Source organism: Calidris pugnax, unplaced genomic scaffold (assembly GCF_001431845.1).
Source record: "Calidris pugnax isolate Ruff unplaced genomic scaffold, ASM143184v1 scaffold4, whole genome shotgun sequence".
In the NCBI taxonomy this organism is placed as follows: domain Eukaryota; kingdom Metazoa; phylum Chordata; class Aves; order Charadriiformes; family Scolopacidae; genus Calidris; species Calidris pugnax.
In genome coordinates, this window is record NW_015090781.1 from 8,367,482 (window position 1) to 8,391,454 (window position 23,973).

General features: G+C 37.9%; 1 protein-coding gene across 1 annotated transcript in view; it reads left to right on the top strand.

The window, feature by feature from the left end:
• The first annotated feature begins 105 nt into the window (after positions 1-105).
• The window catches only part of NHLRC2 (NHL repeat containing 2), a 34,602-nt gene continuing 10,734 nt past the window's right edge, over positions 106-23,973 (top strand). The window contains exons 1-8 of the mRNA XM_014959060.1: positions 106-399; positions 2,937-3,089; positions 7,514-7,969; positions 10,309-10,430; positions 11,990-12,119; positions 22,392-22,491; positions 22,969-23,200; positions 23,656-23,778. Coding sequence (XP_014814546.1) covers positions 237-399; positions 2,937-3,089; positions 7,514-7,969; positions 10,309-10,430; positions 11,990-12,119; positions 22,392-22,491; positions 22,969-23,200; positions 23,656-23,778 — 1,479 coding nt within the window. The 5' untranslated portion in view covers positions 106-236. The remainder of the gene's footprint in view (positions 400-2,936; positions 3,090-7,513; positions 7,970-10,308; positions 10,431-11,989; positions 12,120-22,391; positions 22,492-22,968; positions 23,201-23,655; positions 23,779-23,973) is intronic.

Sequence of the window (23,973 nt, forward strand, 5' to 3'; positions counted from 1 at the left end):
GGCTGTGTCGAATCTGCTTGAGCTGGAACCACCGCCGGGGATTCTCTTCACGAATGTGCTTCTGCGAATAGCAAAGCTATGTCAAGACACGGAAGGAATGAGGAGGTTCCCCTTTAAGGCAAACCGGCTAATGCGTACTTTCGCTTAGGTTTGATTTTTGGTGATTTACGGTTTCCCTCCCCGGCGGTGCCGAATGTGCGGCGGCGAATCGGCCGGCAGGTAAACAGCGTCCCGTCATGGCGGCGGGGGGCCTGGCGGGGCTCCTGCCCGCCCAGACCCAGCTGGAGTACGCCCTGCTCGACGCCGACACTCCCCAGGAGAAGGAGAACTTGGTCTACCAGTACCTGAAGAAGATGGACAGCCGGGAGCGGGACCTAACGGTGCCCGAGCTCGGCGGAGGTGGGTGGCGGGGCCCCAGCGGGTCAGGCCCCGCGGCGGAGCGCGGTTGGGAGGCCCGGGCTGGCCGGGCGGGTGGGCCGGCGGCTGAGGGGCCTCCCCCGGTGGAGGTGGCTGAGCCCCGGCGGTCACAGTGTGGTGTCTGTCATGAAATGCCGCTGCCTGTGAGGGCCGTGTAACGACGGCCCCGTTAGCGGCGTTTTCAGAAGGCGGTTCTAGTTACAGGAAGTGTCACTCCCGAAAGTAACGGGCGAGAAAAAAGAACCCCTTTATAAATGCTCCCTCTCTTACTACTTGCAAAAAAACTGTTCTTTAAAGCCTCCCTGGAGGGCCTCGAAGATGATCAGAAGGCTGAAGCACTGCTGCTGTGAAGACAGGCTGAAAGACTTGGGGTTGTTCCGCCTGGAGAAGAGAAGGCTCCGGGGGGACCTCAGAGCCCCTTCCAGCCCCTAAAGCCGCTGCAGGAGAGACGGGGAGGGGCTTTTTGCGAGGGCATGTAGCGATAGGATGAAGGGTGATAGCTTCAAACTGGAAGAGGGAAGGTTTAGATTAGATATTAGGAACAAGTTTTTCACTCTGAGTGTGGTGAGACACTGGAACAGGTTGCCCAGAGAAGCTGTGGAAGCCCCATCCCTGGAGGGGTTCAAGGCCAGGCTGGATGAGACTTGAGCAACCTGGTCTGGTGGGAGGTGTCCCTGCCCAGGGCAGGAGGATCTTTAATGTCCCTTCTAACCTAAACCGTTTTATGATTCATTACTTTCCTCTTTTTTTTTTTTTTTTAATAAAACCTTTCCCTTCTGTACAATACACTGATATCTCTCTGGTCATAGTGAGAACTTTACCAGCTCTTGCAGCTTCCTCCAGAGCTCCTTGGTTTCTCAGAAGCTACAGGGAGCTCTCTCTGTGACTTATCTGTGCTTGTCAGTTTTCACGTCCCGGATAATACAAACTGTGCTGAAGGTGTCATCCTCCTTCAGTGGTGTGCCCATTTCCCTTTCACACGTTTTACACATTTCTGTATCTCTTGTGATAAGTGTGAAATCAAAGGTTAATTCTTGTAAGATCTTGCAAATCCTACTTGGGGTCCTTTTATCTTTAACGAAGCTCTGCAACTGTGGGAGCAACATCTGACTGAAAGACCTTGGGCCGGTGAATTTTAGGGTTAAAATCACATGTGTATCATGGGAATGAATTCTGACTTGTAACCAATGGGGCAAAGTGACTACTTCTGTCTAGATGTGGAACCCTGATTAAATTTTCACTTTTGTCATTAGTATTGTTTCACTTTGTGTGTTCTGTCAAAGCTTATTTTCTCCTCTAAAAAAGTACAAATTGGTAGCCAACATTTTTAATTTCCAGTAATTTTTTAAGAAAGGTATTTTAGTTCTTCTGAAAAGGGGAGCAATGCCATAAAATAGATGTTACTCTCTCCTTTAAAAAAATAAACAGTAAAGCATTGCTCTTATGAGGAAATAATGCATAAACTTGATAAATTATTCTCATTATTGTTACCAAATCTGAATGTGTGTACATCCGTTTATGTTTATAAATATATGGAGGTAGAGACCAATCCTCCTCAGAGTGAAACAGAAAACAAGCCTCCTTCTCGCTTCAGCAGCAACAGCTTCTTCTGGGTCTCGAAGGACTTAGTTTGTTGAAACTGTCAGGGTGGAAGTTTTGGGGATTTCTACGTCTGTCAGCATACGTTTTTGAAACATAGTCCTTCCAAAAGTTTGTTTCAGCTTTGCACTGTATCACATCTGTTTTTCCCTTCTGCTATTTTCGGAAATGTTGAGTGATAATTATGGCAGACCGTATTCTAGGATATTTATTTCTTAGCTTGATGCCAGTTTCTTATGGGATCAGAGGAATATCGGTTACCAGTGAGAAAACAATGCTTTCATGTCTCATACCAAGTGGTTAAAATAAATGACCAGGTGTGCTACTGGGTCACGAAAGGGTTGTGTTTCTTCGCATGTAACAGGATTCATTTTTACCTGTCATTTCAAACTTCGAAAATCAAGATAAAAACTATTCACACAAAAATACTTCAGCAATCTCTGAAATCTATCCTTTATAAAACTGTTGGAAAAATCATTAAGAGTTTAACAGCTTTTTAGTTTACTAGAATTTATCTGAGTTTTAAATAAATAGTTGTTACCCATATGACATTATTAGGAGTTGAATAATGTAGGTGATGTTTTAAAATGAATGAGAATTGTTCTGAGGCTTACATGTTCTTTCAATTAAAAGGTGCCTATTTAGATATATAAACAACAGTTTCAATATTATGTTAATCTTGTAAATCTTGTTAATAATATTTCTTTTCATTTTTTTAATTATGAAGAGTTGTGGAATGTAAGGAGTTTGATAAATAGAAGATTTTGGTCTGCTTTTCTACCTGTTTGGAAAGTGACGTTGAACTGGTTTTTTTAAGTGAAATGTACAAGGATCATTGTGTGTTGTTGCGCAAATTAGTATAAGTGTCTGCCTTTCCCTACCCTTCCCCTAACTGGGTATCTCTGTTCTCTGTATTCTAGATCTACAATGGTTAAACACTGAAGGTCCTATTTCTCTTCACAAAGACCTTTGTGGAAAAGTTGTGGTGTTGGATTTCTTTACTTACTGCTGCATCAATTGCTTGCACCTGCTGCCTGATCTCCACGCATTAGAGCACCAGTACTCTGATAAAGGTAAAAGTGCTTTGGCTGGCTTGGAATAGAATTTCCTGGCAGCGTTGCAGGCGGAGTAGCTGAGTCACTTTGTTGCTGGTTACTAAACAGCTGGCAAAATTTCAGGGGTGCCTAAAAATGTCTTCTAATCTTTTAAGCAGCCTAAAAAAGGTGACTGTGTATACTCCCATCACATTTTTGAATGGGGTTAAATGAGGTATCTGTTGTGTCTGCATAATTAAAGAAACAGGATATGTGCTTAAAGCCCAAATCTGATATCCTCATAAATAAGGCTGTTTGCAAAAAGCTGCAGAAGGACGTAAGATACGGGCTCAAAGTTAATCTACATCTATAATCCTCTACACTTGACTTAGGAACCAACTGTGAGCAGAACGCTGTAAAGGTGGTAGAACAGATCTAGTTAATGTTACTTCTTTTTCTCCATTCTAACTGAAGTAACAAAATATGTAAGCTTGGTTTAGAATTTTTTTCTATTGGCGTCACCTTGTATAACGTTAGTAGTCCTGGATTCTGGAGAGGGAATTAAGCTCTTTAGATTTCATCTCAGACGCGAGTTTAGGTCTCTCTCCGAGTGACTAAAACCGCAGGGTATTTACTATTTAGAATGCAGTCTCTTGTCATCATGATGACCTGTCAGAGATAAGCTCTGGTCTTACACAGGATGTATCAGCTGCTCACTTATCTTGGATATTTTAATAGACTGAACAGTGAGATGAAGAGCAGTGTTACTTTCACCCTAAAAATATTATATTAAGTATAGCATGTATGTAATAAAAATAACATTATCTTACAGTGTTTTAAGTCTCTGATTCTCCATTGGCGTTTCTGTTTGATTTTAATTTTGGCAGCATTTATTGTCATATGTTACCTGCTTTCACTAGAAAAAGAAATTACAATGTCTTTGAAATTTCCAGTTCTTTAAGTAGTTCACTTGCATAATGTAGGTTTACAAAGCACTTTACAGAAGACTCAAATACACTGATTTTTCTACCTTGAAAAGCTTAGAAACTTGAGATCTGGTAAAACATTTTAGGTATGAGGAACTGTAATAAGGAAAAAGGTCATGGCACTTTTTTGAGAGGGAGGCAGATTTAAGTGGAAAGTGATTAGCAAATGATAAATGAACTGCTGAGGATATCAGGCATGCTGGGAAGAAGGTCTAGATTGAGATTTCAGAAGATAACATTAATCATATAATGAATAATGTCTTTAAATGGTAAACATTTTGTAGTACAGTGTTATTGTACTAATATAGCTGTCATAGCTTTAATGTTTTTTAAGACCAAGCTGTTAAATCAGTTGATAACAAAAAAATATTTTTAACAACCTTTCTGCACAAAGCTTTCTCTTTAAAGCATTTGAACGTTTCTGTACTGGTGTAGAAGAGGTTGCAGTACTCTGAACTGAACTGGAGGTCCACCTGGAGACACTTTTTGTTGTTTGACTTTTATCAAACTTCCTGTCAAAGGATTTAATACCTGAGGAAAGTACTTTGCTGAGAGGTGATAAATTCTTTCTGCATTTGAGCTACCCTAATAAGTTCTTTTTGGATTAGAGCTATCCTGTTCCTACAGGAGCCGGAGTGAGAAAAAAAAAAATACTTGGGATGAAAGTGGAAAAACAAGTGGAGGTAAAAGGAAAGAAGAGCAGGTGTGTGTAACATTAATCTTAAATTTAATGTGTTAGGAAACAGAGGATAGCAATTACATTCAGGGAGAGATTAAAGTACTTTATGGTTCAAACAAAAAGAAAAATAGTGTTTGTTTTTTCACTGTAGATCTCCCTTTTGGTTGTTTTCTGTTGTTTTCATGTTTTGATTGTCAGCCTTTTCAGGAATATTTCATCTTTCTTTGTTGTGCTAAGTGTGTAAATTTTAGCATTGAAATATGTATGTATAAGTATATCAAAACAGTAAGGGTTGTGTATTTTTAAGCCACAGAAAAATACTTCAGTAGATGGTTTTATATCAATGTGCATCTTCTTAACCAAAGGCAAATATAATTTACTAATCACTAGGAGAAAGAGGAGAGTTGTTGACTTGAGAATGATAAAAATTGGAAGAATAAGACTAAATTAGAAAGGATGCCAAATATATCAAAAATGCTTTAGGGATGTCTAGGTATATTAATACAGGTATCTTGATATTCGGCCTTATTCTGGAGTTTGATTCTGTTTTAATCTACTCTCTGCTTTAGTTAATAGTCTCTTCTCCCTTCAGGGGATGGGGGACAGGCTCACTTTTGGTTGGGTTGGTTCCAAAAATCTTTGAGCTCCTTATTGCAAAAACTGATTTTGGTGCAAAAGATGAGTAACACGATTTCTTCTGGCAGCAGCAAGTCAGATTAACTACATAGTGAAACTGCATCTTTACTGGAATTTAGATTTGTAAATGTAGCATTTATTTACACATGTAATGTATATATTTATCGTGCTATAGAAGTGTCAGAGGGTGCTGATGTAGCAGACAATGTTAATCCGAATGAAAACAACATCTTACTGTGCCAAAGCATCTGTCTCAATGTGTTTGGATTGTTAACCTGTTGTTTGAATAATTGATGGACTGTTGCCTGTATTATAGGCATAACTGAGAAACCTCAGTATTGATGTAATTTACAGCAATGTCTTTGATTGTATGTTATGTACGTACATTTTTCATACTCTGATAGTTTTTGTAATGTGGTTCAAATGCCCTCTTACCTGGAGTACATTGAAGCTTCCGCAGTGCAATCATCAGACCTGAGAAGTCTGAAGACAAAAAGCTGTAGTTTTAAGGTTATTCTAAACCATTATAACATATCATTGTACGTACCCACATAGTTCTATTGTCTGGAACTTCAGGAGAGCTGTTTCAAAATGAAGGCTGCTTTCCATAGGATTGAATGTCGCCTACCGTCTTTATCTGATATGTTCTCGCTGCTATCTTCAGTGGTGCTATTTCTGCTTTTCAAGTGGCATTCAGAAAGTTATTTTAAACCCCAGTGCATATTGAGTTCATGTTATCAGCAGTTCAGAAATGACTTCTATAAGAGGGAGTACTTTTTAATATTCAGAAATAGCTTGGCATCAGTCCAGTGTTGTACTCTGGTATTATCCTTCAAACAAAGCGTTTTCAATGGTCTGCATATTCTTGTATTTCAATATAGCATCCATCAATTTCCACAAGAGTTTTCTTCATGAGGGGATATTATAACTTACTTGTGCTGTTCAGGTATTCAGTACAGAATTGTCTTTCTAGCTTTAAGGTGTTTTTGAAGAACAAATATAAGTGCTGCTGCTGATGCTATTACAGTTAAAATGTTTGGCCTGCTGTTTGGAGTTCAGCAGTTAATGATACTGCAACTTCAGCTGTCTGATGCTGCAATGTGCTGTGCCTAGAGGATTTGTAAAGATTGTATCAGTTTTATAGTGATGCTTGAATTCTCTTATCTGTGAAATTGTTATATTCGACTAAGTCTTTTATTGTGCAACACTTTACCCTTTCCTGTTGTCGCAATGAAATACTGACTTCAGCTGCTTCCATAATTGTCTGCATGGGGTGGAAGTACAATTATTTCTTATCATAAGGGTCAAGCAGCTGAAGTCTGAGCCATACTAGGGTTTCAAGTGCAGTTACCCTTGCATGGGAAACCCTAAACTCTTCGTTGTCTTTATTAACCAGATACAAAAATTAAGTTAAACATTTTAAGGGGAGGGGTAAAAATCAGTGATTTAATCCTCACCTACCCCTTTTTTTAATCTTTTTTTTTTTCTTATTTTTAAGGAAAAGGGTTCAAGCCTGCCTGGTTTGTAAGAAGTGCTATTTGTTATTTTGTTGCCTGTTGTCAATGGTGCCATTTTGATTTGAAGTACAGAATACTGTATTAATTTCAGAAGCTTATACATATTTTTTTTACTGTTTTTCTAGAGTTAGATATGCCAAGGTAGCCCTGGACTTCCAGAGTTCAGTGTTACATTTGTGATTCCTAGTTAACTGTGGAAAAGAATTCATTTTCTAAAACAATGTAGTTCTGTACAGGAATTAAAAGACAAAGAGGTATCATAAACATCTCAAAAAAAAAATCACAAAGTATCAGTTCAACTGTTGCAACTTACCCATAATTATTTTGAAAGTATTTTCTACCCTGTTATGTGGAGGTTGAGTAGCTAAGAACACTTTATGACATATTAAATGTCAACCAGCTGGGGAAGTAACAGTCCTAAAGTTCAGTAATTTTACTGAAATATTATTTCTGAGTTTCAGTATTTTGTATACCTAGCTATCTATGTTCCTACTGAGACATAACTGCTTTTTGTTTGGTCGAATCCTCTTTCATTGTGGAAAGCAACCAGTCACATTGTGAATAACTGTGCTTCGTTTTAACTTTTTTTTTCAATTTATTAAAATGCAAATGTGTTTCAATCCACGACTTTATTTTTCCTTTCAGATGGTCTTGTTATTGTTGGTGTCCATTCAGCGAAATTCCCCAATGAAAAAGTTCTGGATAACATTAAAAGTGCCATTCTGAGGTATAATATTGTCCACCCTGTAGTGAACGATGCAGAGGCAACACTGTGGCATGAACTAGAAGTGTCCTGCTGGCCAACTCTGGTCATTCTTGGGCCTCGTGGAAACATGCTGTTTTCGCTTGTTGGGGAGGGACACAGAGAGAAGTTGTTTTTATTTACTTCTATAACATTGAAATTCTACAAGGAGAGAGGACAAATCAAAGATAACAGCATTGGAATAAAGCTCTACAGAGACTCCCTCCCGCCTTCTCCCCTGCTGTTTCCTGGCAAAGTGACCTTAGATAGTTCAGGAGAAAGGCTGGTCATAGCAGACACTGGACATCACAGGATTTTGGTTACTCGAAAAAATGGAGAAATTCTACACATCATTGGAGGTAAGAGTATATAAATTTATTATAGTAATTTTAGTTTAGGAGTAGAGTATGTTCACTGGACCCACTGGGTTGATTCTTTTCTCAGAGGACTGAGCAACTTATAAGCATCACCAAAAATTTTTACAGGATATGCAGAGATATAGCATAGTACCATCAGTGGGAAACTCTGTGAATGCAACTTTTTGAGAAGTCTGATTTCTTCTTTCTGTATTCCATTGACAAAGTGGGTTTTTTGGTGAAGTTTAATACGAATTATAAAAAATACATTCTGTATTCTTCTGAAAGAGTTGCAGATAGGTTTAGATCTAAGTGACATGGTGACATGTATCTACATCCAGCAGCAAACAAGAAGAAGAATAGAGACAATAATGCCTTACTTTCCAATAGAAAAAATTAATGTTGGATTGTGATGGTGGTGGTGTGTGGGGAGGTTTTTGGGATGGGTTTTTTGTTTGGTGGTTATTGTTTGTTTTTTAAATCAAGAGCATTCCTCTGTAGGATCCCCTTTGTGGTTCTAGAGAAGAGGAGAATTATTAAGAACAGTGGCATTGCACTAATGCATAAGCACCTGAAAATGAAGTTACCTCAATATAGATGAAAAGGCCTGTGCTCTCACCAAAATTGAGGTGTAACAGATAATCAAAACACTGAAAGTATTTTAAATTTAGTTACATTTGTTACAAAGTTTATGTAAGTAACATTGTTGCTTTATAAAACCATTCCCTTTAACTGCTTTTGTAAAATTAATATTTACTTTACATTGCAAATCCAGAAAATGTAGTTAAGCTTGCACACTGTTTGTATGCTTTACTCTTTCATAATGAAACATTCAGACTTGTTCTTTTTTTTAATCTGTTACAGTGGTCAAATCTTAATTCACCAAGAATATAGCTGTTAGGACATTCTGGCTGTGAGCAGCCATAATAGACAGATTTAGGAAGTGGGTGAATCCCCAAATCACTGAAAAGAATGGTTCATTTCTGTCTCAGAATCAGGAACTGTATGCTGATGTGTCCTGTATTTCTTTGTCTGGTATTTAGTAATCCCTGTCCCGTGGCAGGATCCTGCAAACCTCATCAAAATACCAGTGGCACTGCTTGTGAGAGAAAGGAAGAAAATCTCTTGCTATTTGAAGAGGGCATTAGATGGACTATCTATCCAACTGAACCTGATAAAGGCATTAGTCTTAATACCCCTCTCTTATGGGAGTACAAACAGGATTTCTTATGACAAAATTCTATTATATCGAACTCTCTTTGGTATGTGAGACAAAGTCTCTGCTGATAAGGTGCCCTTTAGTCTTCTGGGGTAGTAATTAAACAGCAATTCAGAGGGAAGTGTCCTCACCTCTGGACTCGTAGCCCTCCTTCCTCAGGCACTCTGTGCTATTCCCTGCCCTGGGGGTGTGCACCCTAACGCTTACCAAAGGGGACTACTGGTACCCGACACACCAGCACCTCAGTGTTTCATGTCTGTTAAGGTCTAAATTGTCTTCTGGCAGTAGGTTGTAAAAGTGTGTGTATTTCAGTGACTCAGTTAAATGATTCAGTGTGCAGAAAATAATGTAATGAGGTTGATAATACGGTAATAAATGTGAGCATGCAGAAAGGTTGAAATGGCTATATTTGCATCATAAATCATGATGTACACATAACTCCTGTCTAAATGTCTTCTGCTGACACATACTGCTAATGCACTTTAAATGTTACTCCCTCTGAAACACGATGCTTACCTTCATACTGTTACATTCAGGTCATGTTCCTTTCTGTTTCTTGACTTTTCAGTGCAGAAGACTGTCACTCCATCATTCTCACTGTTCTTCTGTGTAATTAGTTCCATGTCATCTTTTTCCTAATTATTATTATTAATGAGAAAGTGCTACTAATCAAATATTACTTTCAGTTTTGATTACACCATGATCTAAACCATTGAAATGGAGTTGATTTTGGAACTTTGAGTTTTTCCTGTTGGCTTGCTTTGATGTAGTCGAGAATAAAAGAAGGTGTAATTTTTTATTTCTTCTTTTGTTACTGTGGTCCTTTAGTGCAAGGGAGAAGGAGCAATTTTGCCCCTATTAAGACTTCTCTTTGGAAGATGAGCTCAAAGGAGCCAAGAATTTGTGGAGAACGAGTTCAAAACTGAGCAGCACCAGGCTATTGTAATTACATAGCACAATCACCAAAATGAGACTACACAAAATATTAATAATATAAACCATACAAGGTGCTATGAAAGCATCTCTTAGCATATGCAATTCTCTTACAGATTTAAATGTATGCACTTTATTTTTAAGATTTTTTTCCTGAATTACTTTTGAGTTTGCTTGGTTTTATTTATAGGTCCAAACAGTGGAAGGAGAGATGGAAGATTTTCAGAGGCAGCTTTCAACTCACCACAAGGGATCGCTATAAAAAATAATGTTATTTATGTAGCTGATACAGAAAATCACCTAATTAGAAAGGTAAGTTTTCCATAAGGAAGTCCAAAATTTAATCTCTTATACCTTCTTCTACTTAGATGAAAATCTACAGCAAGTTATTTACTCTTTGAATACCCTCAACATCAGGAAGGAAATTTGGTCCAATATCATATAAATAAATGCTTTGTGCAGTTTGTTACTTGAAGGGCAACAAATAGTTTTGTGCTTCCTTTCAAACGAAGATGATATGCGCTACTTGTTCTAGCATAACTGATTTCTATTTTTTTTTTTCCTAGTGACTCTTACTTTCTCTTGTGAGAAACATCTATTCTTAGTACTGGAAGCAAAAAATGTTTTTGTTTCATTTCCAGTAGTATCAGATTCTTATCTAAAGTGATTGTATTACAATGGTTCAGTGAATATCTAAACTATTGTTAGCTGGTCCCTAAAATACAGTTAACGGTTTTAATTTCAGAATTGCCTGAATATGGATTTTTGTGATTAAACGCTTGCAAGGATTTAAGTTGTAGTGTGTTACTCTTTATATATATTGTCATCGGATCTTATATTTGGTTAGGTCAAGTTTAGAATACTCAGTTTTTGTTGAAACAATAGAAAATTACCTTATTATTAAAAGTATTTTATGCATCTCAGAAAATCTTGGACTCAGATCCTCACCAACAGGTCTGACTCATGATGACAGCAGGTACATCCTTACTCAGTTTTGGGTGCCTTTGTACTGTTAAGTAGGTTTATTTTGTGTTTCATTTCAAAACACTGGTCCACAAACTCTCTGCACTGTATTCCTTGTAGCTGGCTACCAGGTTTTATTCTGGAAAGGACCAAGGTAAAGAGACATAGTTACTAAAAATTTGTAGCTTTCTCCAGGGTCCTCATCCCACTAATATTCATCACTGTATCTTGGTGATCACAGGAAGTGGTGCAGGTAGCAAAGACAGCACAGAGACATCTGAAGATCTGGATCATACTGCTTCTTTCATGTTAATTAGCTGTTCCCTGTTATCTCAATGTGCCATGAGGGTACCCAAGAATTAAAATAATACAACAGCTACAGGATGTGCTTTCAAATGTTTGTGCAGGGCACGTGCCTTGCAGAAAGAATGCATTTACTGGTACGAAAGTTAGAAAATGCTGGGCACAAAAGGCTCCCTTTTTACATGATCGTCACAATAAGTTCATGAGAGGGAAGTCACTTAGAAAATAAGCAAAAGGCGAAGGAAAAATAAAGGTGTTTAGGTTGCAGAAATGAAATAGGGTATTTCTCTAGAAAATGCTTATGCTTGCTTCTACAACTGCTGAGCAAACCTTGGAGCAGTGTTAATTTTGCTCCATATGGAAGAGAATTCCAGGGACATGGGTTTCCCGCTGCCCGCTGCTTCCCCCTTTTTCCCCCTGCCCCCACATCTGGAAGCATTGTGGTAAAATTATTTATTTTCCTACATAAACAAATACCTGAAATTTATCAGGTCGGGATTTTTTTTATTTCTTAGCAAAAACTATCTGGTTTTGACATCTAGCTCAAGTTAACTTCAGTGAAGTAAGTGCTGTACATTCAGTGTGTATAATTTTGCTTGTTGTAGATTGACCTGGAATTAGAGATGGTGAGCACTGTAGCAGGCATTGGGATACAAGGTGTTGATAAGGAAGGTGGAGCAAAAGGAGAAGAACAGCCTATCAGCTCTCCGTGGGATGTGGTCTTCGGAAATTCAAGTATTGTATCAGTTGAGCTTTTAACATCTCATGTTTACATATACATGACTGTTTGCTAAATGCTTTCCTGTTTTGGTAATAATCTAAAATGTGAAAAAGTAAAGACGTACTTTACAACTGAGTCTTTAAACAAGTGGTTTCATTTGCAAGTGATCCCTGCAGTTCTGCTTTGGATCCTGAAAAAATGTGAACTGTTATTTGATGTGAAGAAAAATTCTTTTGTAGCAAGTTATATAGTTACTGGGACCCAATACAGCAGGAAGTTGTGATTGCTTTTGTTGGGCTGGTGCTTTATGCCAGGATCACTTAAGAAGCATCTACATTTCACAGGAAGTGGGCATTGTCTAGAAGTTCCTTTCCTTGACTACACAGACATGTTTGACCACTTGTAAATATTTGAGTTTAGGAAATAAAAATATTTTAGTTGGGGCCTATGTTTATTCCTGTTTAGGTGACATAAAATCATTAGACTCAAGATCATGATAGAGTCAATCAGATAGGAAAGGAATAACTCAGAAAAAAACCCTTGCAAGCGTCAGGGGGTAAAAATTAAATCTGTGCGTAATAGGATGGAAGAATCATCTTCTGAGGATTTAAGTAGCTTTCTTTCCTGATTCACTTAATACATATCTGAGCCTGATATCACATAACTGCAGTGTTTTCAACTGTTATTAACTGTGAGTTCATATTCTATTTTCTCATTTTTCCATTTCTATATAGGTTAGAAGTTGCAGATGCCAGTTTCTTCTGACTGTTTCAGTCAGAACAACACTTTAATGTGGCATAAAACCCTTAGGTCAGTATTGCAGGTGTAAATAGTGACTTCCAGTATTGCAGTTTCTTGAATCTGTAGATGAATGGTTTGGGGAAGTAGCACAATTTAAATCTGATATCTTTAAGCAGAGGTGCTTTGCAAGATTAATAAATTAGAACATTTTACTGACCTGGAAGCATTTGATATAATGTTGGGTCAGTTACAAGGGAGCAAAACACACTCAAATTAAGTTTAAGGGAGCATAAGCAACTGGTGTCAATTTTCAGATGTAATGCTTTTGGTAACATGTCGTCTACAAAAAAAAAAAAAAAAAAGAAAAAAAAAAAAGGACCCGTCATCATATGCTATTAATTATGTGCCCTGAGTAGTTCCTTGGGAGTCTCAAATTAGCCCTACCAGAAGCCAGGGCAATTAAATGAATAGATCATATCTGCAGGAATGGACTCTGCAACATTTCCGGAAAAAATGAAGCACTTTTCGTGACTGACAGACAATTGTTTAATAGCACAAGAAGAAACTTGCTAAGTCTATGGTGGGAATCCGGTGAAAAAACAATGCCAAACATTTACCTAGAGTTCACATGCATTTGACAGCATTTATGTTTCAGTAAATTTGTATTCACATTCTAGTCATGAATACAAAACTACATGGGACTTCAAACTACACGGTTTTGATTTACTACAAACCAAATGCTTATCCTCTCTACCACAAAACATCTTTAGTCCTCTCTTGTTGGGTACCACAGCATAAAGGTGTTTTACTGGGAAAAAACTGAGAGTTCAAAATGTGATTTATATTAAGAATTGTTTTATACATGTGCTGGACTATGCTGCAACTTGCTCTCAACCTTCACTCTTCTTAGGGAAGTGTATGGTTATGATATAATTCTCAGACAGATGCAAATTTTTCCCTTACAAGGAATCCCTACATTATTTACACTCTGGCATCCGCATTTCCTAACTGTACTCTCATCGTCAGGAATCCCTGGGATGCCATAATTAAGCGTTCCTCAGATAACCTGGTATTTTTTATTGTTCTATAACTCAGGTTACAACACCTACAAAAAAAAAAAAAAAAAGGAAAAAAGAAAAGGCACCTTTTTGAAAGGCTTTGTCACTGACCCTTACAATGTGTGTTAAGCATAGGGAACCCTACTTGGAAGAGAAAGGAGGAGCACCTGAAAGAGAATCTCACTGGATGTGGGTTGCTATTTATCAAGGCATGAGTTTTTCTGAATTTTATCCAATCTGATTTTCCTCTTGTGAACCAGTAGACTGTTGTGTGACAGTCTACAGGGGGGATATAGTTTTCAAGGTATTTTGAACCAGCAAGCTGATCTCCCTGGGATGTTACCGCAGAGCTGTTTCGCAGGTCAGCAAAGGAGGAGACGAATAACTCATCAGTGCTTCAGAAATTTAAGCTGGTTAACAGGAGTATTCAAAATATCCTATAATTTTACTTATCATTTTTCATGATTTCTGTTTCTGCCAGTAGCTGTATATGGGTTGATCCTTTTAATTTTGAGAGTTCTGCTTGTTAAATGTTAATTGATATGGTTGTTATCAGCATGAACATAATCATTGAATTACTCACCTGTAGAGGATTAGTCATCTGCACTGTTCAACACTGAATTTTTATAAGTGTTTACATAAAAAGCAGATCTGAATGCACTGTGTTCAGACCAGTATAGATTTTTTTTTCATACACCCTTAGAACCTACCAGTCAGTTGTCTATCTAGATGCCGACAAAATATAATAGAACCTGTCAGTTAAGAAGAGTTCGAATCAATTTAATTCCTTCTTTGAGAGGGTAGTAAGGCCAAATAGATAAAATGAGGGGATGGAGGGCATTGCTTTCAGTTCCTTTTTAAAATTTTTTGTATGGTTTTCTGTGAGTAAAGTAAGCTAGGAAAAAATTAAATTACTGTAATAGCTGTATAAAACTCTTTAGATAAATTTAACCAGAGCGAGTTGACAAAACAGAGGGATATATTGAGCAGAATGCTACCGGGAGTCTGTCCCAGAGCCCGAGGAACCAGGACTGTGTCTCGTAGTCTGCAGTGCATTTGTCCTATGGTGTAGATACTGTCATCAGCTGCACTGACTTAAGTTTGTTGCCAGACATCACAATAGTTTGTCAGGACTGCAAGGATGTTCCTCAAAGTTGTACTCTTACTGCAAATTGCTTGAGTCTTGTTGGATCTTCTGTTACAGCCCGGTAGGTCGTAAAGATGCATTTGTGATTCAGTAACTGCATGCAAAGCACAGCTGGGCAGGAGATCTTCACTCGCCTTCTGTTGGTGATTCTCAGTTTGTAATCCTACAGCTACGTACCCTGTTGGCAGTCTATTAAATCAGGGTGCCAGTGTCTGCTTAGGCGTTTGGATGGATGAAGTAATTGACGAGAGTTTCAAAAATTGCTTTTGTTCACATCCACACAACAGTGCCCATTCTTTACCTAAGTTTATATTTATCTCTGTGCAAGTTGCAGGAGGTGATGTACGCTTCGACAACTTAGGCTCATCATCACAAAATTCATAAGTCTGACTTTTGTGTAACTGGCATGGTATATGGGAAATAGCATCATCCTTTCCCATTTTCCTTCGATCTCTGTATCGTAAACGGTGTGCAAGAGGTATTTTTTCTTTTCAGAAGACAGGTTTATGGATTTTATAGTTTTTAAACAAGTGATGCTTCTGTGAGTTTCCTTTTAATGTCCAAAGCCATGCTATCCACAACCTGAAAGGGAGAAAAAAAGTGTAAACGTTTATGTGGTACACTAGATAGTATTGAACAACTTGTGCTGACCTTTTTCCAAGTCTCAAAGGAAAGGGTTACCTCTTAAGAGAATTTTTTTTTCTCTATCATTTATATTTTTTAAGATTACTCCTGCATACAGTTAAGAGTATGTATTGATCGATTAAAAGACTTCGTTGTTTGCGTTTTAAAATTTTAATGTATAGTTTGTTGTGAAATTAAAAATATCGAGAAAAAATGTTTATACAGGCACAGATAAGTTAATATGCAGAACAGATACTACAAAGTAGCAGGCTTTTTAGCATCTTTATGGTATTTCCATGAGATAATAGACTTTTGTTTCCCCGTTTTATGCAGATGCTGAACTCTGAGGCAAAGACATTAGGTGAAATACTATTTAAAAGAAAGTTGTTACAGATGTCTCTCTTTAAGGGGCGGATTCAGGCAGACAGTATTCTTCCTTGTCATCTTTTTTATTTCTTTAATTGTGGCCAGTGAGCTTGTATTTTACCTTCCCCTTTTAAAATTACTGAATGAACTCCATGGATTAAATTCTGCCTTTGTTGAAGTTGGTGCTGAGATTTGCATTGACATAGATTGTGCAGGAAATACAGGAGGAGGGCCAACAGTTTAAAAATACATTATTAAATTACTGTGTGCTTTTTTAGCTTCCTCTGTTGTCCCCTTCTATATTTATTCAGTGAGTGTTGAAAGCAAGTGATACTTAAATGCACAGTTGATCTGAGCGCGAAATGTTCTTGATAGCTGCATTCTTGCTGGAAGGAACAGGACAATGACCTGTGCTTGGTGACATAACTCTGTGCTTCACATTCCAAAATCTGGTCTTAAATTGCGTGATTGTAATCTATTTATGGAAACTCTGAAGTACAGTATTGACCTGTGCTTTCAGTAAATTTGTTGGAAATTTGTACGTCAGTGTAGGTTTTACATAGATATTATTTAAATGAAAGTACAGTACCTTATCATACTGGTACAATTTTTATAGACCTTAAAAGGCAAAGGTATGTAAGATTTTTTTTCTCTGTTTCTGCTAGAGGATTATTTAGTACCACTGCATTCCAGAGGAAACACTTTTTTTTTTTTTTCTGAATTACTCATGGTGATTCTTCCCTAATTTTACAAAAGAACTAAAGCAATAACCACTTCAGCAGCAAGCTGTTAGCACTCCCTGGGTGAGCTCAGACCATATATGAACTGTTTATGTCTGAACTGTCTATATCTTGAAAGTATGCTTTCTACATGTCACTTTTTTCTTCTAGTCTGGTCTCATTCTGGCACTGAGGCTCTAGCCTTCGCTGTCCTGGGAAAGGAGTTTTCCTTGGTAATAGCTGAAAATAAAAAGAGCTGCTTTTATAAGCACCAGGAAGTAATTAGGAATCATTTTTCTGGACAACTCAAAATTTGAATTGCTCTAAACATATGTTGCATATGTCATATGACTGCATGATGTATCAATGTAGATTTACTTGGAATGCAAAATGCCTTCTCATCTCTCTATAGCGGTTTCCTACGCAAAGTGCAAACTCAGAGATACCCCAGCCAGCTTTGGGCTGCATCTGCCATCATACAAGTTCAGTAGCACAGAAAATCATGTTAGGGATCTCATTGACACAAAATGGCATTTTCTGCCTTCTCTTCTTGAACTAGGTCCTAAATTTACTTGTCAATGGTAATTATTTAAAATACTTGAAATTTCAAAGAAAATTAAATTCTTCATTAAAGATAAAGGTGAAGTAGAAGACGATTTACAGGATTTCATTCCTGTTTAAGACCTGTTTAAGGAGAAAAAGTCGTATGACAAATATGACATCAAGAAGTTCCAGTGAAGGACTGTGGTGAAGCAAGTCATTAGCCAGTCTTGCTTCAGAGGACTTGAGAAGGACATTGTTTTCATCTGCATATTGTCTGAGTTGTTCAACCAGCTTCATAGTGTTGGCAGAATCACAGGGAGGGACAAATAGATTTAGCTGAAGTTTTCACATGTTGGAACGTATTTTCTCTATGGGCTTTGTCACCTCTAAGCAGCTTTCAGTCCTACTCCTAAACTGGTTTTTTTTGTTCCTTTAAACATTTGAGAGAAAACTGAGGAGGGATAAACTTTCAGAACTAGTAGCTTTTTGTACGATCAGCCCAACAGACTTTATCTTTACAGAAACCCCGTTAAACTGATGACTGAATACTCAGATTCTGTATTCCAAACCAAAACTAAGAGATTAAGGAGTTTGTGGTATTGCTGATAATAATAGCAACAAAAATTACTAATATTTCATATGTTCACTATAGAAACAGGTCAAGAAATTAGTTGTTTACATTATTATTTTGGTATAAACAAGCCTTTGACAGAAACATACAAAGACTAAAATCTTAACGTAAGGCTGTAGTAGGAGTTGTGACTGGAATATCCAACAGTAATCCCACACAATTTAGTTTGACAGGCTAATTTTCTAGTAAATTGGACTTTTTTACAGCTTGACAAAATGGATGATGATGATTACTTTCAGCAGTAAAAAGAAGCATTTGGATTAGCAGAGTTGCCATCTTAACAGATGTCAAATTTAGTTAGGTTTTGAAGTCCATGAGTTGAAATGCGCTGTATAAAAGTTTATGATATTTGTACCTGGAATGATGATTTCTCATTGTCTTTGTTCCACAGCCTGCAGTGTTGCCCTGTGAGTTAAATGTATGCTTATGATAAAGAAGTTACAACTACAAATGAGATCTCTAAACACTAGTTCAGGTATCAGATACTGGTTTTAATGAAAAATGCCAGATGCAGAGCAGCTGAAAATAAGCATCCCTAACAAGCTGTACAGAGGCTTTGTCGGGCCGGGGGGGGCAGAATGAGACACAGTTTTTAACTGTTCTCATTTGATGCTGAAAGTGCTTTTGAATATGGAATGTGGATGTTGAGGGTTAGGGGAGACTGTGGTGCTGAAGTACCTTCAAGTGTATGCATTTGCTGGGCTTCAGTAGGAATGAATAAAATGCATAACCAGACTTAGCTTTTTCTATAGTTACAGTGATGCATCCCAACACTAAATAATCTAAATTAGTTCTTCAGTGTTAACAAATGCTAGCATTTCTACCTTGGGCTTTTTGAAAGTATTTACTGCCATTACAGCCAGAAGGCCTGACTTAGAAAACTCGGGAAAGAAAGAGAAAACATTTCAATATAGTTATCATTTTTAGCTCACTTATCTCCCCTTGTATGATACCCCCTTGGTATCTATGTCCAAGGATTTCCCTTGATGAGAAGGCAGGTATGTTAACTAAGGAGGAAAATTCCAGAAGCATTTTGTTTCATAAAGGGTTATGCTGTTTGCGTGTTGCAGCACTATGTCAGAGTGCCAGGTTGAGTGGAAAAAAAAAGAAGAAAATTAATTTTTACTTCTCCAAAAAGGATGATGTGTACTTGTAACAGTCCAGCCTTAGGGTGCTAAAGCATTCCTTTGGGGCTGTGCTATCTGGATCTCACTGAAGAAGAACAATGATTCTGTAGTTGTGTAGTTGTAGTCAGATTTAGATTTAATTTGCTAAATTTCCACTGACTTAAGTGAAGAGGAGACTTGGAGGCAGCGTGCCTGTCTGTAAACCAGAGAGCATGTTGTGTAGCCATTTTTGCCTCTGCTTTTGCAGAGAATGGGTGTACCAACAGACTTTTTCCTTGTTATTCTTTTTTTAAAAATAAAATTAATAGACAGGAATAATGTTTTCAAACTTCAAGCTCTTTCGAAAATGTCAGTGGTGCCAGCCACAAAATGTGACTTTGATTCCCAGGCTTTCAATTCCCAGACTGGAAGTAAGCATGCAGTCCCCAGGCAGGGAAGCTGGAAGTGTGGGTAGTCCTGGGAATGGAATCTCTTCAAACAGATACTGCTGTTGACTGGTACAAAAATAAAGTCTTTTTTGTGCGCTCAGTCTGACTCACAGTTAAGGGTGAGCGGTATTACTGAACTGTTTAAAGTTGAGTATGTGTACAAACAGGACTGCGAATTCTTAAAACACAGATACTTAGCAGAGGCAGATTCAGGAACTTGAAAAGCATGGAGACATCATATAATATGGAAAGCCAGTGCATTCAGAGCTTCAGTACATTATTAGTGAATCTTTATATCATAAGTATATCAACATTTGCAAGCCATACTTTGCTTTGATACAGGCAGTGCTAAAGATAAGAAAGTGCATACCCTAAAAAGGAGAAACAACACTGTTTTTTTAAAACCGCTTAAGATAGGTTGGAATGTGGTGCCTAATTGAATAAGTGTAAAATAATTGCTTTGTTCTTTTATGTTGTTTTACAATAAATTCTTTAAAAATAAGTTCTTTCCATTCAAGGATGATAAGGAGTTATGATAATGATGGGTTTACCATAATCTTAGCATGCTGGTTCTCCCTGGCCCCTTTCTCCTGTGAGAACAGCACAAGGATGACAATGGTGACACATCCTCAAACTGTTCTGTCCTCAAAGAAGTGGGTTCTCTGTCTTTTTTTTCAGAACATAAAGCATTAAACTCTAGCCTCAGGACTATTGTGTGATAAAATACCGTAGCTGTGCAACTGTAGGCATTGGTTTTACTGTTCCGGTTTTGGATTAAAATTTTTTATGAAAGTTCTGACATATTTTCCACAGTTCAATGTGATTGTCCTGTTTCCACGCTTGCATCCATTCTCTTCTTTCTAATTGCCATCCAGTAGAAAATATTTAAGTTGCATTAAAATTTATGATGGTTATGGAGCTCTTACTTTTCCTATCTTGCTCTCTAGTTGAAGAAAGGATCTCTTCTCTGTATTGATCTTACATATTCAGTACAATTTGAAATTAATATTGATACCTTTCTCCTGTGTCTCATATTTGATAAGCCTTTCAGTGTGCAGAATTAGAGTAAGAAACCTTTTCAATTTTTCAATGTATAGCTGTCACGAGGGAGTTTTCAGTGGGTGGAATTACAGCACTGGATAGATGAAGAACAGAATAGATTTTTCTAAAGTGCTCAGTTCTAGTCTTAGTCCTTCATTTCATTGGTGGATGAAGTGATTACTAAATAATTAACAAAGCACTTTTTGAGATCCCTCAGAATGAACTGCAGAGTATAGCAAGATAAAAAGCCCACTTTCTGAATTCACCTGTGATTTTAGCATTGTTCATTCTGGGGCACTCAGAATAGTAGCATCTGAAAAGTGCAAGATATGCATCACAGAAACATAAAGTCCTGAAGTTGAACACGTGCTATACCGGAAGCAGTGAAATGAATTTGTAGGCCATTTTCTCAATTAAAATCTTTTAGAAACAAGCTCTAATCAAAGGTGATTCTGCAGGGTTTTGGTTTTGTTTATTGGGATATTTTTGGCATAGCCAATACTTTGGGAACGTCTCTGGTGACTCATAAAGTGTGTGCTTTCCAAATCATTTTGCAAACCTTCCTGCTCAACTAAAACCTTTTAGGTACTTTGGAAGTTTGTCTTTTATTCTTGGAGCTTGAGTTTGCATCAAACCAGGGAGCCACATGGAGGTGTGGGGTACAGGAGAGGGTCAGCAGAGCTCCTTTGTTCACAGTCTTGGAAATTTGTATTTTGATCCAAGAAACAGAAAAGGCTGAAGATAAACTGCATTAAAATCATACCAGTACTACTCTGAAGAGGGCTCACAGCGTGAGGAAATTGACTCTGGAGACAGAAGGATGCTATTTTTTCCCTCTTGCAGTGTGTAACGCAAGAAAGGTTTAGCATTGGAAGAACAACAGCAGGATCTCAGTTGGGGAAAGAGTGGTAATTTCATTTTAGGAAGACTGGACTAACTTGTCACATTTAAAATGCTTGCAAGCTTTTTGTATGTAATTGCTTTTCTTTTCTGAAACTCCAAAAGGGGGTGGTGGTGTGGTGATGTATCCATTAGATTGTTTGCAGAAACAGCTACGAGCAGCATAGTGTTGTATAATTTCATATGAATAAAAAGTTTCTGTGAGCAATTGGAAGGTATTTTGCTGCTGACTGGCTAGCAGTTAGCAGTGAATGGCAGTGTTATACTTTGAACATTTGTGATACCACATGTACATGTGCCTAGAGAGTACAACTTAGAAACTGGAGGTTAGGTCAGGGGGAAAGTAGTAACTGCCCACATCACATTTAATCTTTGAATAAACAGCAGTTGTTGCTCTGCAGAGCATCAGTCTACGTGACACCCAAGCATCAGGTACCCTTGTCTTAAAAACATTATGTACACTCTATATAATGTAACAAAGGTACTGCCATTATTATTTCTCTCAAAATGTGTATACAAATTGACAGAATTTTTTGGGAATATATAATTTTGTCACTAGTTTAGTAAAAAAACCTACCAACCCCCCCCAAAAACCATGCTTAGCAAAGATATGTACGTGTTTGTTGGCCAGTAATGAATCCAGTGAAACATGGACCCAATAGAAAGTGTTACAAAGAGCAAATCCCATTTGAATTATTGCCTTTATCAGGCAGGGATATTAAAAGCACAATTTTTATATCTCTGGGAAGACTACAGAAGAAAAATAGCAGACTTCTTGGTAGATTAAAGACATTCTTTCCTCCATTTTCTCTGGTTTTGGTTGGGTTTTTTTTTCCCTGTGGCACAAGGTGAGCTGGAGTAGGGGGGACGGCAGGGTTGGTTTGTTGATTTCTTTGTTTTATAAAACATTCCCAAAGATTTTTTTTTTTGTCATCTGTTTTTATACATCCATTTTTAAAAGTTTCAGGGACCCAGGAAGACGATGTTTTATGGATAGCAATGGCAGGCACTCATCAGGTGTGGGCATTGATGTTGGAAGGTGGAAAACTACCAAAGGGAAGGTAAGCAGCCGTAATAAGAGACATGTGAAATTGCTGTTTGTTTTGATAGCCAGCTTTCAAACCCTGAAGATAGAGGTAATCAAATTAGGTTAAAAATAATTTTTCTCAAGCTGTACTAAGCTTGAAGCTTGCTGCTTCTGTTCAGACTTAAAAGGCAGGTGTGCTTTAAAGTCCGCCTGCTTTTTCCCCACATCTGTTCGATGAAATGGAAGATACTACTTTTGCTATAAAATGATAACTTGGTAGGGTACATTCATGTAATTGAATGTTATTTTTCATTGCATTTGCTGAATTATCTAGTGATGAATGATAAACTGAGGGGAAATAAAAGTTAGCACCAAGGCATTGACTAATTCCTTGTGCCGCAGTATAGTTGGTTTTATAACTGTAAAGTGCTTTGTGTTGTAACTTCTGTTCATGCATGACATCTGAAGTATTTCAAACGGATTCTTGAACTGGGGGACTATTTTTCTGTAGCAATTTGAAGAAAGGGGTCTGCCTGCGTTTCGCTGGGAGCGGAAATGAGGAGAACAGAAACAACGCGTACCCGCACAAGGCGGGCTTTGCCCAGCCCTCGGGTCTCTCGCTGGCTCCCGAGGAACCCTGGAACTGCCTCTTTGTCGCAGACAGCGAGAGCAGCACCGTGAGGACCATCTCCCTGAAAGACGGAGCGGTGAAGCACCTTGTAGGAGGAGAGAGAGATCCATTGGTAATCACTTCAAACTTCCCCACACTGCCCTACTAATATTCCTCGAGCCTGACCTGGAGGAACCACTTTTGGGGTGAGAGGGTAAATCAGTTTCCGTGGCCGTCAATTTCTTAACTTCACTGCTTGGAATGCAAATGTGTGCCGGTTGTGATGCTCAGGTTGTAGTGCAGGTTGTTGCTCCTCAGATAACAAATTACTTCACTTATTTCTTAGAACAGCCAATCTGATTCAGCATTGTGTGGTCGTTAAAGCCAGCTGGTTTCATATTGATAATTTACATGTGAGAGTTTCCATTTCCATGGTTAGCATCCACACTTCCCAGTTTTCAGTATCCTTGTTTTTAAGTTGTCTTGACTTTTTATTTTTTACATCAACGAATTTCCATTTAATTAGTCATTTAAATTCATGCCAACATTAATAATCAAATGTATTAATTTAATAAAATATTTTTTCAGAATTTGTTTGCCTTTGGTGATGTGGATGGAGCGGGCATTAATGCAAAGCTGCAGCATCCCTTAGGAGTGACATGGGACAAGAAGAGAAAACTGCTCTATGTGGCAGATTCCTATAATCATAAGGTAAGCATGTAGTAGCTTGTTATATACAGGCTTTGCTGTTGTCTCTACGACAAGGAGTTATTTTAGAAACATACAAAGATTGTGCTTTGATCAGTTAAGCTGAAGAAACAAACGATATGAGCTCTTTTGTGGGTTTTTTTTCTTTCCTTCCTTCCCTTGTGGGTCCTCTTTACCATTGTTTTGCTGTCACACGCT